Genomic DNA, 16,776 nt, shown 5'->3' with positions numbered 1-16,776 from the left:
TGAAAAAGCAATGAGAAGACTTTCCTTGAAGCAGGGCTTAGTGACTGCTGTCAGTCCTACGTTCTCCAGAAATGCAACTACTGAGCATTTCTGCTCTCAGGTGTGAACATAAGCAGCACAAACCCCATTGCATCCACTTCACTCACTCATGTCGGCTATTTAACCAACAGCAACGTAAGTTGTGAAGTGCTGATTCCGTTAATTACGTCTGAGCGTACTACAGTCCGGTGAAAGGGGTTTGGAGCACATTTTAGAGCATAGCCTGCCAAATGAGTGGGAAGGTTGGTGGGAGTTCTGGAGGGTCACTCAATAAAGCAGTGATTTTTGAGCAGTGTCCACTGCTATTTGGGTTCTGTGCTGAAGGCATGGCTCAGAAAACAGCGCAGTAAACAGTGGCTGAACTGCAACAAAAAATATTTCTTTAGAAGCTTCTGATACTTGTTCAAATTCTGAAGGGCTGCCAATAGTAAGAGTAGCTGAGAATGCCCTTAATTAGATTGAGTGACAGAAGGATTAATGTGGATTTTGTTGTGAGACACTGGCAGGGTGTTGGATATTCTCACTGCAGGCTGCATTTCTGTACTGGGCCAGCTCTTGCTTCCTGCATCAGCAGCCTCTGGAGAGGTTAGAAATCTCTCCACTGCTCATGGGGATTTCTTAAAACTTTTGCACTAGGTCAGCCCTTTACAGCCTGCATGATTTTGCTTGAACTTGAGCAGTGGATCTGTACAGGTCCACTTCCAGAATTGGGACTAATATTTTTAAAGGTGATCAGAGGGCTGATTCCTTGTTCACAGAGCAGGTGGTGGCCCAACGCCTCTTTAGAAACATGTTCCGTTTTTAGCTGTGTTGTGAAGTACAGGCAAGGTAATGTCCTAGGTTGAGTCCATTGGGCTGGAGAAAATGAGCACCGGGGCTGGACACGGCACATCATACTGCACAGAAGCATGGGAGTAGGACAATGTGGCTCTGTTCCCACCTTTGACTATGCATAAATAAGTTCCTTCCTCTGCACTTTGGCTTTTTCATGCATTGAGTGAAGAACAGGGATGCTGACCTCATTCTTAAAGCGCGTTGCGATTCACCAGAGGAACTGGGAGAGCGGACTTTCACTATCGGCTCCAACAGGCTTGCAAAATGTTGTTCACGATGTTTTCTTCTTCTCTGGGGCTGGCCCCTGCTTTGGTGCACAGTTTGAAAGGTTCACAAGCGCGACAGCAGGCAGCCCGCTTCACTCGTACGTGGGCACAGAGCTCAGGGCACTGTTTGCTGGCCTGATCTGGGTTTCTTTGCAGCAACGGGAACCTGTTCACCCAGGTACGCGGTCGACTTTTAGTTGAAGTGGTCTGACTCAAACAGAGACAGACCTGAGAGCTTGGTTAGGTCCTACCTGTGTGTATGGAGACACTGGAGTATGAAATCACAGCCTGATTTGAGTTGCTACAGAAGAGCAGCTCTCCGAGTTAACTATATTGATTTAGAAAGTGATGTTCTTAAATTGATTTTTCTTTTCCCCAGGCTTTCTATTGCTTGGGTTACATCAGCAGCTCCTTTGGATATTGCTGCCCTGTGTTGTTGAGGTGGGAGATTGGGAACTTGGGTGGCAGTAAGTGAGGGCAGGGGTGGGGCAATCTGTCCTGTTATTTTGAAATGTTCTCGTGAAGTTTTTTTGCAAACCCGTTTCAGCCCCACTAGCGTTTTCCTGCACTCATCTGTGCAGAACTCCTGCCGGAAAAGGCTTCCGCTTTGGGCAGTCTGTTTATGAGCGTTTCCATATTGAAGAATCCGTGTGCCAGCAAATATATATGGTTTTTTTCAATGAAATGGCATCTTTATCTGATTATTTTGCATAGCTGGTCCCTCCAGACTCCACGTTCCAACCTAAATCTGTTTCTTCAAGGACAGATTTTAAAGGGTGCTTCCTACTCAAATGCCTTTTGGTGGCAGATCACATAAGCAAGGCCAGATGTGGAGGGAGAAGTTTCGTTTTTTTTTTGTTTTTTTTTTTTAAATCTCAGCAGCTGTAGTTACCAAACCCACAAGCTGTCTCTGCACAAACCCGTCTTCAGGCCACAGGTTTCCTGGCTCTTCTGAGAATAACAGAGGCCAAATGGTGCTGGAGAGCTTTGTGAGCGGCTGTGAGTTGTGTTAGCTGAGCACGCAGCCGGCGGGTGTTCGTGCAGGTGCCTAAGAGGCCAGAGGCTTTTAGTACCCATGTGGCAGGCGCGTGAACCCGCTCTGCAGATGGAAGGAGCTTGGCCCAGCTGAGCTCTGCCTGGCATTTCAGTCGCTTCTCGTTCTGGATGTCGGCCGGAGCAGAAAGCCCCTGGGCTGGCTGGCCACCCGCTGCGATCTTACACGGGAGCAAGGAGCGCCCGGCGCAGAGGGTGCTCTGCCTGCCGCCAGTGAAGGGCTCCTGCCCTCTCCCCACATACATGCTCTGGGGACAAGCTGCTCGAGGAGCAGGAGCTGCTGGCTCCGTCCTGCATCTCTGGGCCAGTAGCATGGGTCCAGGCTTAGAAGGGGTTTGAGGCTCTGACCCCATTTTATTTTGGATGGCACCAGTGACACTTAGGAGTCAGATTTTCCCACAGTCCTGGTGGCTGCTGTACAGCTGCGCTGGAAGCTTTTCACAACTCTCTCCACTGTGCAGGTTCTCCCCGCAACGTTGCTTACCTTGATCGTCACCTGGGAAAGGACCCTTTAACTCTTCCCTTTCATGCTTCAAGCTGGGAGCCCCTGTTTTCTTACAGGCTCTTTCCACTGGCTCAAATGCAGAGCCTTTTCCCTGCGTTGAACACTGCTGCTTCGGGAGCTACCGTGGCCCCTCTGCTCGTTGGAGAATGAAACCTGACGGCTTTGAGGTTGTTTGCTGTACTCCAAAAACTTGCCCACCATGTCCCCAAAGGGAGGGGCTGTTGCGGCTGCCGGGAGCATCCCTGGAGCATTTGTTTCGAGTCGTCCATGCCGGGGGGCTTCGGAGTGAGGCTCTGCCACCCTTGTGTTTCCCTCTCCTCTTCCAGCCGGCTGTAAGGAGAGAAGAGAGGAACCCTAGCAGTCTCCCTGGGACTTTTCCATGCTGCTGCCGCCTCCCTGCTGGGTTCTGCCTGGCCCCAAGCCCCAGGCCCCAGTTGTCCTTGGTAACTGACAGCTGTCAAGCTAGGAAAGCTGGGAGACAGCTCTGCTAGGAGAAGCTTGCTAAATTTTTGTCAGTGCTTTTATTTGAGAGCGGCATGGTCCCAGGAGCTTAGAGGAGGAAGCTGAGCGATCTTCAGCCCTTTTCCTCCTCCCTATTCACAAGGGTTGGATAGTCCTTGGCTTTGTGCTGTAGCTTGTCCACTTTGGTTTGCATGATTTTTCTGTTTAATGTGCACTGATTGCCCGAGAATCTGCAGGTGGTTTGGCAGATCTTGATGACTTGTAACTCTTCATTTGCTCAGCTTCGTTTCATCATTTTCTCCTGTCCACCAGCTTCTCTTAATGGTATTATAACCCTTGTAAATCACAATTAGCACTGACAATTGCCTGGAAAACCATAATTACCATTCATGCAACCTGTGCTTCCCAAAGGTGTGCACAAGTGCTGAGAGCATTGCACCGGGAGGCCGTATTCATCTGTTACTCAAACAGGTTATAATCACTTTTTGGAAATCTGGTGGAAGACACAAACCAAACAGCATTGCCCATTCATTTTTGGGTCAGCCTGACCTGTTTTGTTTGGGTGCTCTGTGAAGTGTGCATCTCCTTGGCCCCTGAGCTGTAGCAGTTAAGAAGCTACCGTCCCTCCCTACTACTTCTTATCCTACAGTTGAGAAGCAGCAGTGAAAATGGACTCAGCTTGCTTGGATGGGCAACACCAAATAAGAGGCTGGCCTGGTTACGTGATATGGGATTAAAGCAAAACCCTGCTTGGAAAGGAAGTCCTGTAGCTGGTTACAATGTTTGACAAAGCATGGTAACTTTTTAACCTGCTCTGGCGCAAATACCCCAGATCACATCTGGCCATAGTTTCGTTCTTTCCCACGCTGCTTCTCCTCATCCTTCTTCCTCCTGCCTCTTCCATCGCTTGGCTTTTCAGTGTCCGCTGCTTCACCAGGTCAACACGGGAGTTAATGCGGTTCTCAAGAAATGCTGCTACAGACCGTTTTCCCTGCTGCACAGTGTACATGTGATGCTAAATCTTTTGCTAGCCTACTTGGTCACTCTTGCAGGGAGGGTTAACCTTGAATTAGCCTGTACTGTGTGCGCATCAAGCGAAAAAGGTCTGCAGATCATCACCTGCAAGGCCAAAACTCTCTGCTGAGCAGACAGTAGGTCTGTGAACCTTCTCTAAGGAGTGCTTAGGCATGTCAGGCATGATAACTGTTCAGGTTTCCCATCTGAAGTTTTCTTCCTCCCCTGCCTGGGGTGACTTCTCTGTATAGACACTGGTGGAGCCAGAGGAGGTCTGTGCTCTCAGTTTTGTGTATGTCGTGGTAGCCCTTCAGAATTGGAGAGCCTGTTATTTTGACTGATGGCAGAAGGGAGCAGTTTCAGAAGTACTTTGCAGAGCCTCTGCCTCCGTTATTAAATTGATTGGGGTTTCATTTCGTATAGAGCGTGGCACTCCTACCCTGTACACCCTTGTGGTGGTGCTTCCTGAGGCTCTTTGGCTACCTGGTCCTGGGAATGAATGGCTGCAGGCTGCTAGGAAGGTATCGTCTTCGCATGATACTTGACTTTTTCAGCAAAGTATTGGATTCTAGAAGAAAGTTGGCCTGTTCTCTCTGGCTTGGAAGGACCCCAGTGTGCATCTGTATGTTTATTTTAGAGGACTTGCATTTATGTATTTGATGGGTGGTCAACTGAGACCATGTGGCCACAAAATGCATTTCTCGAGTTGAGCATGCATGCTACGTGGAGTATGTACAACTTGGGCTTCTCAAGCGCTAAAAAAATTCAAATATGTCTCTATCGTGGCCAGGGAATATTGTAAAATTTGGACTACTAACTGTTAAATGCAGGATTCAGTCTGAGGGAGATGAGAAAAAAGGCGGGCTCAAACTGTGTTTCACCACAGATTTCATCTAACAACGTATCTGGGAGGCTTGAGGAGTTGAAAATTGGTTTTTGCTTTGAAAAGAAGGCTTGCTGTTAGATCAAAGATCACATACTAGCAGTCACAGCAATATGACTGCCATCTATTTTCATGAGTAATTCCTAACAAAGATATACTGGAGGGCGTTCGGAGTCCGTGGGGCACTTTGTAGGTATTAAGGTGAATGCTTTGGCAGTGTTTTCACGTTGTTTCTCTGTTTTTTTTTTTTTTTTTTTTCAGTTGAATTTGGACAAGTCACTTAGTGCTTATGAGAGGCTCAGCACTGACAGCTCTCGCTTTTATCTGCTGTGCACCAAAGGGTAGATGCCACTCACAGAACTTTGCTTGCAGGGATTTGCAAGCTCATTTCTGAAGCATAGAGTTCTTTATTTTGAACAGTGCATGTGGGCATTCCTCCAAGTCCCCTGTCTAAAATACATAACTTTGTTGGTTTTTTTGTGCCAGAGAAGAGGGCAGAGTAATCTCTGAGTGCTATTGTAGTCCGCTGAGTGTAGCTGTGGGCACTCCAAACTATTTTCAGGCATAGGGAGACTTAAAACAATCACTTGCTCTTGAGAGACTGCTCGGAGGTCCTTGCAGCAAAACTAGGCATGCACTCACACACACTTTTGCTTTAGAAATGTGAATGTGACTCATTTTGCATTAAGGAAAAGATATTATCAAGATCTGAATTCTTTGCTTTGAAGCCTGAGGTGTCCTTTCTTGATGCTAGTGGAGCACTTTCAGTGTCACACAAACAAAGCTATGAAAGCTCTCTGAAAGGCCATGCAAAAGTTTTAACTTCCCTTTGACTTTGCTGTCCCGCTCTTCATTGCTTTGGGGGTGCCCTGTGCTCACTGGCTTTAAGGACGAGCCTGGCTGCATACCCTGCCTTGCATTCCCCTCTCGGAGCTGAGAGAGGAGCAGGAGGACCTGGAGCTTCTTGTGCCCTGCTCCTGGGAGAGCAGGGGAGTGTGAGCGGCGACTCGAGTTGCTCAGCGCTGGGCAGGTTTGTGCCCCTTGCAGGTACCGTGTGCGAGACCGCAGCGTGGCAAGGTTCAGCAGGGCAGAGCGGCTCTCCGTGAGTTGGGCTAGGCATGGCTGCTCGCCCCGAAGCCGCTCGGTGTTTCCTGAGCCGCTGCTCAGCGTCTGGCCTGGGCTGCCGTCCCTCTGTGGCTGGCTGCCGCGCGAGCGTGGGGTGCGTGCTGGCGCCCTCCCCATTGGCTCTGTCGCCATCCCACCATCGGCTCATCTTGCCGTAACAGCAACCGCCCCAGCCTGAAGCAAATCAGCTCCCTCGGAGATCTGTTTGCCGAGCAGGGCAGGGTCGGTGCTCTGTCGCAATGTGGTGCGGCGACACCAATTAGAAATGCAGCCAATTAACGTTCAAGGCAGGCAGCCGAGCCGCCCTGGATAAATGCATTGCCAGCGGCTCGCGTTGGAGGATTCCCAAGTTTAACGCACAAAGCGGAGCCGCCCTCTCCTTTCCCAGGCAGGTGTAACGCCGCTGCCTTGAAGGGCAAGCCTGATTTCACGCGCTACCTGGACTACTACTCGCCTTACGTGGCGAGTCTGCCGCGTGGGCCAGCCCCTGCCAGGCTTTCCTCCCAGAGCGTTTCTGTTTTAGCAAAGGCTGTAAGATCAGATCCTGCTCTGGAGCAGAGCACGGGCAGAGGGGGGTCTCTCTCCTCGGCTCTGCCCGTTGGCGTGCTGCCGAGGGCCGGTCCTGGCTCGGGGTTGCCCAAGGCTTGCCTGCAACGCTTAGCCGGCCTCGGGGCCCCGAGGGCAGGTGAGGGGTTAGCGGACCCCGCGGCACGGTGCAGCGCACGTGCTCCAGCTTACGTTTGGCAGCGTTGCAATTGTATTAACGAGGTATTTAGTAGCAAGGCTCGTTGCTGAGGTGCAGCGCTGCGTAAGCCGTGGTGATATACTTCTGGAGCCAAGCTGGTTTGCGCAGTGCTAGCGGAGATGTTGCTGCACCTGTGGTATGGAGGTACCGAGAAGGCCCTCTGCACGGTGAGGGAAGGTGTTCAGCAGCGAGGCCAAACGTGAGAGAAGCAGATGCTGCTCTTCCGAGTCAGATCAGGTACAGCTGCTCAGTCCAGCGCTGAAATCAACTCTTGGATTGTTGACCGTCAAGTTACAAAATCAAAAGGGAAGCCCTCTGATTTCCTAGTTCTTCTTTACTCAGTGGGAGGCCTGCTGTGAGGGACCCCAATTTAATGGTTTTGCATGTAATTTGACTCGAAACGAGGCTCTTAGTAGTGAGGGGAAAGGAGAGGAAGTTGTTGAGAGGCCAGGGCTGAGCCTCCTGCCCTGGACGCTAGTTCTCATTCCCACACTTTTCTTCCACTTTGCGTTCTTTTTTTCTCTCCTCTTTGCGCTTACCAGGGGCCAAACTTGCATACAAGACCAAGCAGGGAATCCCCTTTCAGGAGCTGTTGGTCAGAAGATAGGCTGCCCAGTGCATGTCAGTGCAGGTATCAGGGGGCTGGGTACGTGACTACCACAGAGTGCCGTGGAGGCCGGAAGCGTGAATAGGTATCGAAAGGGATGAGCCAAATTTGTAAAGGGCAGGTCCATCAGTGGCTTTTGAATGGGATGATCCAAGTGCAACCACCAGTCCTGGAGCCCCTGTCGCACAGGGCAGGGAGTGGACGGCATGCATCAGAGGGGCCTCCCCCAGTTCTCCTTCCTGGAGGAGTGCATCCGCTACGTGTGGGAGGAGCGTGTTCATTTATGGATTTCTGGTTCAGAAGAGCTCTCCTTCTGTCTGTGTTCCTGGGTAAAGGAGGAGTAGTGATTAGTTTTAGATAGACTTCAGTAAATATTTTTGTATGCTGTGAACTATGAGATGTTTAAGATGTGAGGTTTCTGTTCCCAAGTTAGGCAGAGCCTTGCTACAGTTCTAAGGCAGGAGAGTGCGCAGACTGGCTTCCCCTCAAAAGTAGTGTGGATTTTCATTTGGCTGCACATGCTCCTGGGGATGCTTTTCTAAGGGGACTGTCAGCTGAGGATGATAGTCCCCTCTTCTTTAATGGATCACTAATGTTTGTGTGGCAGCTGCCTTGGCGAGCGACCTGGGAACGTGTATCCCTCCTTCCCCAAGCGTGGGAGACTGCTGCTCTGCCTAGAGTGAAATCAGTATAAATTCTCTTTGTTCATCTTCTGATCCACCGCGAGCCCCCCCCCCACATCTATGTCTCTGCAATGGCTGAAGCGTTGTATCGCGTTAAATCTGGCTGGTTTTTACTTCAGTAGCGCACACTTTCCCTGGGGATGTGGCATTTCTCTTCCATCTCTGGGTGCAGCTCTTGGCTCTTCTTCTCATCAGTGTGTGTCTGATGCCAATGTCAACATCCCACTGAACCGGCACCTCAGTTGCCGAAGCCCAGAGCTGGTTTGCAGAGGACCACAGAGAGTGTGGCGCAAAGCAGACATGACTCTTACAAATGTACATGGCTATATTTATATATGACCTTGGAAAATAAGACAGCCCTTGGCATCCCGTTCCATTCAATCAGATGGTAGGTATTTAAGGGCTGGGTGTTACTGCGTGACAACATTGGCCAATGTTTCATGCAAACGTATCTGCAGGCATAAGTGTGTGAGCAAGGGTGCCATACCATAAATCCAGGCTTGCTCTTGAGTGTGTGCACTCTTAGCTCTGGTTTTGGTAGCTCCTTCTTGCCTCTCTCTCTTCTCCCTGAAAGTACTATGTACTTCCATTGCATGAATCTGATTGCTTTTAGATGTAATATTCTACATGGGGATGGGGACTTTGGACTAAAATTTCCTGCTATTGGGGAAGCTTCGTCCAAGATGGAATCTCTGGGGCGTGGTTACTCTTTGCTCAGAAGGGCAGGTGAGAACATAAATGTTGTCCAGCTGTAAGTACCTCTGAATTTGCAGAGTCACTGTTACCTTGTAATGCTTTTATACTAACAGATATTACCTTGCTTTTCCAGGGAAGGGAACGAGCCTGGGGATTCTGCGAAAATCACATACAATGAGTTGCTGCACAAAGTCTGTCAGTTTGCCAATGTTCTCCGCAGCCAAGGTACACAACTGGAGCCATAGGAGTACTGTACAGTTGGGATGAACTAGGCCAAGGTTTTGGAGACTGAGTCCACGTTTTGCAGCTAGTTTGTTGAGTAATTCTGGGCAAAATGCTTCCCTTCTCTGTTACGTTTCCATAATTGTATAGCAAGGTAGATGCCGATTTCCTCTGTAAAGCACTTTTGTAGTTTTATCTCTAGCTCTGTCTGTGAAAGCTAATCAATGCTGGCTGTGTAAACTGTACAGAGAAGGAAGCTATGCCCTGAGGTTTTCCAGGTAGCAGAGGGCCCTGGTTGCATTTCTGCATCCTTCAGGGGCTGTGTCTGATTGGAATATGGAGCATCCATTGCAGTTATCTTACAACTTATCTTTTCAAGACGTAGAGATTGAAAGGCAAAGTGTGTACCTGGTGTGCCTGGACAACCTGGAACTCTCTTGTCTGTTCGTGTTCTTACTCTTTCATTATTGGCATGATGCTCTTCGCATTGCTGGGTGCCAGAGCGCTCCCAGTCTGTCTGCCTTGGCTGAGTGGGCATTGCTGGGAAATGGCAGTGGAAGTTCGTGCCTATGGGCATGTGTTATTGCCTGCATTGTCAAGATGTTACACCCAAGGCTTGTTCAGCTCTAACTCCAGCTGAAACTTTATTGTAATTGTTGAAATAAAATCACTAGCTTTTTCCTGTATCCTGTTCTTTCATTGTGGTTATAGAGCTTTGGATACTAGCCGTCTGGTGGGCAGATAACACTTGCATCCACAGTTGTTTTGACAGGTTATTAGCATGGAAAAATGACATTTTCATTTTCCCTCCACAGGTGTGAAAAAAGGAGACCGCATTTCCATCTACATGCCGATGATCCTGGAGCTGGTTGTAGCCATGCTTGCCTGTGCCAGGATTGGGGCTCTTCATTCCGTTGTGGTAGGAACAAGCATCGTGCACTGCTCAGTGCTGAGCTGTTGTGGGGGATAGCAGCTCTGTTATCATGAGAGCCAGGGGGAGGAACTGGGAGAGCTGGAAAGATGGGTGCTGACTATGAGGTGGATGGCAACTAGATTAAGGTGCTACTTCCCAGCCCTCTTCTGCCTTTAACTGTGGAATGATGTGTCAGGGCTTGTACTCTCTCCCCCGAAAGGCCTTTAGGGAGTCTCCGTCTCCTTTAACTCTCTCCATCAATGCCTGGTGCAATCGGTTGTCTTGGATGGACTGCACAGCTGCTGTTGTTTTCTGTTCTGCCACTTCCTAACTTGGTTGTGGGATGTCCATCAGTTTGCAGGTTTCTCGGCAGACTCTCTCTGTGAGCGGATTCTTGACTGTGGTTGTTCACTCCTCGTTACAGCAGGTAAAACGCGCTTCTGGGCTTGCAACCCTAGGCTGTTAGGCTTGGCTGTCTGAAAGGTCTTTGTTTAAAAGCTGAATGAACTTGGAACTGGAGGAGGAAGGGCAGTGCTTCAACTGAGCTGCTGTAAGGCAGATAGACTGCTTGTAGCTGTGCTTGAATACTATTTTCCACTTCCAATGTGCACTGAAGTATTTAAGCAACCCTCCCACTTTGCTCTGCAAAGCATGTTGTCACCAGCTGCTAACAACATGTTTCTGAAAATGTCTATCCATGGTCCTCTTCAAAATAAGCCAGATGTTTCCAAGATGCATCATTTATTGGGCAGTCTGAATGTGAGAATTCCCTCCCTCACCGGTTTCAAGGAAATATTTGTATTGCAACTCTCAGCCTTGTAAAGCAAAGGATTGAGAAAGTGGTAATATTTGCATGCAAGTCCACTGCCTTTTCCCCAACTATGTTTTCTGTGGTAGTGATGTAACTATTAATAGGTCCACGCTATAGAAAGGACCCATTAGACTTTGCAGTCTGTATTCTGGCCGTGTTAGATTGTTCCCCACAGAATATTACCAAGAAACTCATTGGGCCAAATTTGACCTCTCCCAGGGAAGGAATTTCACCATTTCTCTTGGCGTTTGCTTCTCTAGGCCAAAAGGGCGTATTAGGAAACCTTTCCCAGCGGCTGCCTCCCTGCTTTCCCTCACTCCGGTCCATGAGTTCTGCTCAGCCCTCCTGAAAGTGCTCCTTCTTTCCAGCTGTCCCAGGCTGCCTCAGCCAGGGAGCCCTTCTAATGTTTTCCTTGGGGTTTTGCAGATGCCTTTTATCGAGGGGACAAGCTGATTAGCTTGAAACAGATTGCAGATGAAGCCCTCCAGAAATGTAAAGACAAGTAAGTTCAAATTCTCCTGCAAGAAGGGCGTTTCTGCCGGGATCGACTCCTGCACAAATGGACATGGAAATTGCTACAGGGTGACAGGCTCTGCAGCAGGTCAGACACAAACTGCTGTGCACTCATAAGCCTTTCCAAAGTAATGTACGTGTGGATTCCCTCCTCTGAGAAATATTTTCTTTAAAGTTTTTTTTCTTGTCCGTTCTGACCTGAAGGCCCATATGCTGGATGACGGGGTTTGCTGGAGACAGACTGTCTTATCCACCACCCCTGCTGCAGCCCCTCACAGTGGCCCGTGGCAGCTCTCCCAGTGCCTGCAGCAGCAGCTGTTGCGGTGGGAGGGAATAACACACCTCCGTGCAAGCTGCAAAATCTGACACAGTGCTGTGGTGCACGTTAAGATGGGGCTTAAATCTTGCCCACAAGTCACTTGTTGGACAGTAATGAGAAACAGAGCTATAAACCAGAAATATTTCAAGGTTGGGAAATAGCTGTGTGGCAGGAACAGGCACTTCAGCTGAAATGCACCAGCATGTGCACCAGGGGATCAGTGCCTAGCTGGGCACAGGTATATGGTTAAGCTGTATAAGGTTAAGATACTTTTTTGAGCATCTTCACTGAGATACTGGTAAACCACAAGGAGATAGGCAGATTTTATCATCACGTCTTACAGAAAGGGAAATAATCACACTGAAGTGACTTCACCAGGCTTACACACACAGTCACGGGCACCTAGAGGACCCCCTCCAGATCCTTATGCTTCCACTCCAGAACCATGTCCTCCAATTGCTCTAGCTTCTGCATGGGTAAGAGAGATACAGATGACAATAGTGGATATCTTTGGGGGAAAACTAGACAGATATTGGTCAGGATTTTTTGGTAGCCTTTCGAGTGGCAGGCAAAGTATTCCTGGTTTGGTAAGGTGGGATAAAAGCAACAGGTTCATAAACAAATATTGCTAGCATTCATAAATGCATCCTAGAGTTTTGCATTCAAATTTCCAAGTAATGCCTGAGGCGTCTAGATGTTCCCTGGCGTTAGAAGTCTCATGCTCATTGTGTTACAGGCCAGGATAGTGAGTAAACACTCACACGGAGTTCTTATTAGTATCGGCACAGAGAAGACTTTGGGAGGGACGTTTCTAGCTTTATGTTTGAGATTTGCATCCAGTTTTTGACAGACATCAGCTATTATCTAATTTTCTGCTCAAATATGAACCCCACAAATGATGAGAGAAAAACGTGTAGCTTTTATGATCCCGAATTTGATTTCGTAAATTAGGTCACCCGTGCAAACTTAGGGCAGGTACTCGGCACGTTAGAAATTCAAACTCTTCAAAAGCACTTGAAACTCCAGCTTGTATGTTTGCGGTAGTAGATCTGTGGCAGGACAGAGGCAATTCTGGAGTTGGGAATTGAAGGTGATGTAATTAACTGATGGAGACAATGTGTTGGTACCCTGATTCGGTTGAAAAGAGATTTGATTGCTTTGTTTGTGTCGTATGTATGCTCTGGTAATCCCCAGTTAAGTCGGACAAAAAGCCATTCTTTGGAAGCCTTTCCTCTTTCTGAAGGTAGACTGCTTGTCACACGTAGAGATGGGAGCAGCCACTTGACATGTCATGGGGGCTGTGGGGGAATCCAGCCTCTTCCCTCGGTGAGCCACAGCCAGAGCAGCTCTCTTTAGTGAGTTACTGGCACAGGCATGCAGGCAGCATTGGCTCTAGCTCTCAACAAATGCAGCTCAGGTGCCTCTTCTCTGCCTCCAGTGTATTTTGTAAAACCTGTGAAGGGCAGGCTCAGCCCGTTGTTGTCCGAGTAGCCTCATCTGACAACTCTGTCCCCTTTACAGGGGCTCCCCTTTGAAAAAGTGCATCGTGGTCAAGCACCTGGGGAGGGAAGAGTTAGCAGTGGACGGGACGTGCAGCAAGTCTCCCCCTCTCAAAAGGCTCTGCCAGGACGTACAGGTATGGGGCATGATGGGAGGATGGTGTGGTTTTGATATGGGTCTGGGCCCAGCAAATCAACTGATGTGAAACCACTGCAGGGCTTCCCTGGATGCTCCTGTTTGCTGGCTCCTGTTCCTGTTTCTCCCCTCCTCCCTGTTGTTGCATTGCAAGTGGTATGAGAAAGGGTTCCTTCCTCTTTCCAAGACCTTCTCCCTGTTGCTTCCTTTAATGCTGTCACTAGCTGCCAGCCCACAGGACCCCTGCGAAGCACAGCGGGGTATATCTTCCAAAGGCCGGAAGCCCCTAGGACTGGGACACGGTTCATGTTTTCATGTGCCCAGTGAAGGACTTTTCTTTCTTAATCCTATATCTATCTTCCCTATTGTGCAAGGAGCCATGTCCTTCTGCACTGCAGCTGACAGTGGAAGTGGGAGGGAAAAACAGGAGATTTATACTTGTGGCCTGGATGCAACACAATCCCACAACACGGTAATAGCTAATCATGAGATCAAAATCGTGCAGCTACTGTGTCGCTGACATTAGCAAGGCACAGTTTCTTGTTTTTATCTCTCAGACTGTTCATCTGCCTCTGGACCTGCCACTGTACATGCCAGCGCCCCCACCTGATAGAAAATGGCTGTTTTCAAACTATTTATGGCCTCCAGCAGAAAGCGCGTGCTCCCTTTACTGGTGGAACTGGGTGCCACGATGGCTAGTGAGAGCCGGTGAGGGCACATGTGCTCTTCATTGATTGAACTTGGACAGTTGCCCCGAGTCTTTGCAGAGAGAGGACTGAGCAGAGGGACGCTGGGTACCTCATAACAGTGCATTGAGCTATTCCAGATGCTGGGATACGGCAAGAGCAGGCTGTGCTTACCCAGAAGTGGGTTTTATTTGGAGAGTGCATTCGACTGAGCTTTGGGCTGTGCTTTCAAAAGGGATGGCCTGTGCATGTCCCTGGAGCAACGAGTACAGCAGATTATGTGTCTTTAGGTTAGTTTTGCTTGTGAAGCTGTATTAGTTTTATGGAGGTGTTGTCTCTTGCTTGCCACGTCTGGGTGTGTTACGTTGGCCTCCTCTGCTCCTCCTCTTGCTAGGATAGGGTAGCTGCTAAGGCATGGGAAAACAGGACCAGGTCAGCATTTTTATACTCTGGTCTTGATCGGGAGGCTGTAGAGAAGCCTGTCCCCTGCGCTGGTTGCTGTTGGTCATGTGAGGTTGTTGTGCAGTATGTCCCAGGAGGAGGAGGAGGCTAGAGGGGACGTGCGCGTTACCCTCCGGCTCTTGCTGCTGTCCTTGTTCAGACACTTGAATAAAGATCGCTTTCCCTCGTGAGTGCCTTTTTTCTGTGCCCGTGGCTTGTGGAGCACCATCGGAGGTCAGCGGGCTGTCTGCCTGCTGCGCGTGTTTGTTCCCGACCGGTGGTGTGCGTGCAGGGGGGTGGCCCACACAGAGACCCGCCGCAGAGGCGGCACATATCTAGGGAACGCGATGGAAATGGTAATACTTTCGCTCGGAGGGCATCTCCTGGCCTGGGCTCTGGATCAGAGGGCTTTTTGCCCTGCCAGGCCAATCTGTCAGCACCCTGTACCACTCCTTGCCGGCAAAGCCTGATGTGGATCCTCTGCTTCTCAACTTTCACACCCTCTTTGTGGATTTTTAACAGGAAAAAAAGACTGCAAGCTCACAGAGACTACATCCCAAGGTATTTACGCGCAGCACTGCCTTCCTCCTCTCAGTGCCTCTCCCCCCCGCTTCCCTCCAGCGCTCCACCTTTCTAACCGCTCTGACTCTGCACGGCCACACGTGTCTTCCTAATCAGGTTACCAGCAGTTGCATGTTAGCGATAGATACCACTTGCTGCTTGGCTGCACTCATTGGGGGTCTGTGTCCCTTTCACCCAGCAGAGTGAGAGCAGTGAGCAAATGTGGTTGAAGCTCCTGTGGCTGCTGTAGGGGCTGGAGGCCTCCTGAAGGAGAAAGATTGTGGAGAACAAGGGGGATGTGTGCTGGGGCCTGCTAGGGCCAATAGCCTGTCTTCTGCTTCCTCTTTGGAAGGATTAGTCCGAACCCCCTTGTTTTCTGTGACAATGAGAAGCTGTGCAGCGTAACGGGGAGACAGCTGCACCCTCTGCCTGTCCAGCCAGAGCTCTGTGCGTTTTTGGTGTTAATGCAGTGGCACCAACTTTGCTGCTGGAGGCACATCCACTTCTGTAAAGACATCTGGATGCATATGAACTTGCTGACAAGGTGAAATGCAGAACCACTGGGATTCACTGCCCTGCTTCCCAGGGTTACGATAACATTTCATGTGTTTTCCTTTAAAAATAGTTCTCACGATGTGCTTCCCTTTGTAATGAGATTGGCAGGAATCACACACAACTTTCCAGCTGCTGTTGTGTGTTGTGGGCAGGAAGCCTGGAGCTTCAGTGCCTGACCCAGCGGGTGGACTCTGCTCACACCTTCCCCGGAGCTATGACCCCAGGAACCCGCCTGAATAAAGCGATGGCCGGCCAACACGTGCGCTCTACCAGAGCGCCAGAGAGTCAGGGCTTGCCCATAGTCACCTGGGCAGGCTTCTTTTAGCAACAGTTAGTTTTTGAGGTTTTAAGCTTTCTCCATTCCTCCGACATCAGCCGCCCAGGGGCTGGGGGCTTGGCAGGAAACAGCAGAGGGGCCTTCCCGGGTCCCTGGAGCAGGGTGTCTGGTATTGGGCTAGCTCCTAGCATGGTTGCACCAAACTCTGTGTGTGTTACTTAGAAGCCAGCCTAGATCAGGGTGTCCAGCTCAAGTGTGTGGGGCACCTCTCAAAGACCATGAGCAGCCCCCGCCTTCACCTCTGCTGCGTGTCCTTTTTAATCTTTGTTTAGCTGCGTTGTGAAAAAAAGGAACGTGTTCTTTGGCAGCCCCTGGCTAGTAGGTGAACTGAAGGCAGGCCTGGTTTCACTGGCTATGTGCTATATCAGGGCTCTGACTTGTTCCATAGGTTGGAGGAAGTTTGATGGTAAATTAAGGAATCTTTGAATGAGGGATGCAGGAAAGTGTTTGAGTCGGTGGGAACCTAGCTTGGTCTCGTTTGACATTGTACCTTGCTGGGAGCATGGTGATGCACCAGACTTGTGGAAATCAGGCTCCAGGAGTTACGTGGGTGAGCTGGGGGATCTATGTGAGCTTTCTAAATGGACTCAGATGAGCCATGCTGTCAGCAAAGGGGCAGAGTAGTTGGTGTTCCCTGTATCATGTGTGCTGAGCTTCTGGCTGCTGCTGGACTGTGGGATCCCAGTGGCACTTTTAACATCTTGAGGGACACAGAGAGTCACTGTGTGATCCCTTGGCTGTTCTCCATGCCTCAGGATGTCCCAGCTGAGGGAATTTTGGAGTGCAAGACTTCCAGTACTGGCATTTGCTTTCCTTCAGCTGCTTTATACAGCCCGGAGATAGGAGCTGCTGGGATCCAACTCACTGCTGG

At 49.7% G+C, this 16,776-nt stretch overlaps 1 protein-coding gene across 2 annotated transcripts in view; it reads left to right on the top strand.

Moving 5' to 3' along the window:
- The window catches only part of ACSS2 (acyl-CoA synthetase short chain family member 2), a 37,913-nt gene that overhangs the window by 11,248 nt on the left and 9,889 nt on the right, over positions 1-16,776 (top strand). Inside the window, exons 3-8 of one of the 2 annotated variants that reach the window (XM_068911964.1) lie at positions 9,046-9,137; positions 9,950-10,053; positions 10,402-10,474; positions 11,285-11,360; positions 13,212-13,326; positions 14,975-15,013. In XM_068911964.1, the coding sequence (XP_068768065.1) occupies positions 9,046-9,137; positions 9,950-10,053; positions 10,402-10,474; positions 11,285-11,360; positions 13,212-13,326; positions 14,975-15,013 (499 nt within the window). The remainder of the gene's footprint in view (positions 1-9,045; positions 9,138-9,949; positions 10,054-10,401; positions 10,475-11,284; positions 11,361-13,211; positions 13,327-14,974; positions 15,014-16,776) is intronic. The other variant, XM_068911965.1, reaches the window with a different exon arrangement.

This window comes from Struthio camelus, chromosome 18 (genome assembly GCF_040807025.1).
Source record: "Struthio camelus isolate bStrCam1 chromosome 18, bStrCam1.hap1, whole genome shotgun sequence".
Classification (NCBI taxonomy): domain Eukaryota; kingdom Metazoa; phylum Chordata; class Aves; order Struthioniformes; family Struthionidae; genus Struthio; species Struthio camelus.
The sequence above is the reverse complement of the archived record's forward strand: the minus strand, read 5'-3'. Positions and strand labels throughout refer to the sequence as shown.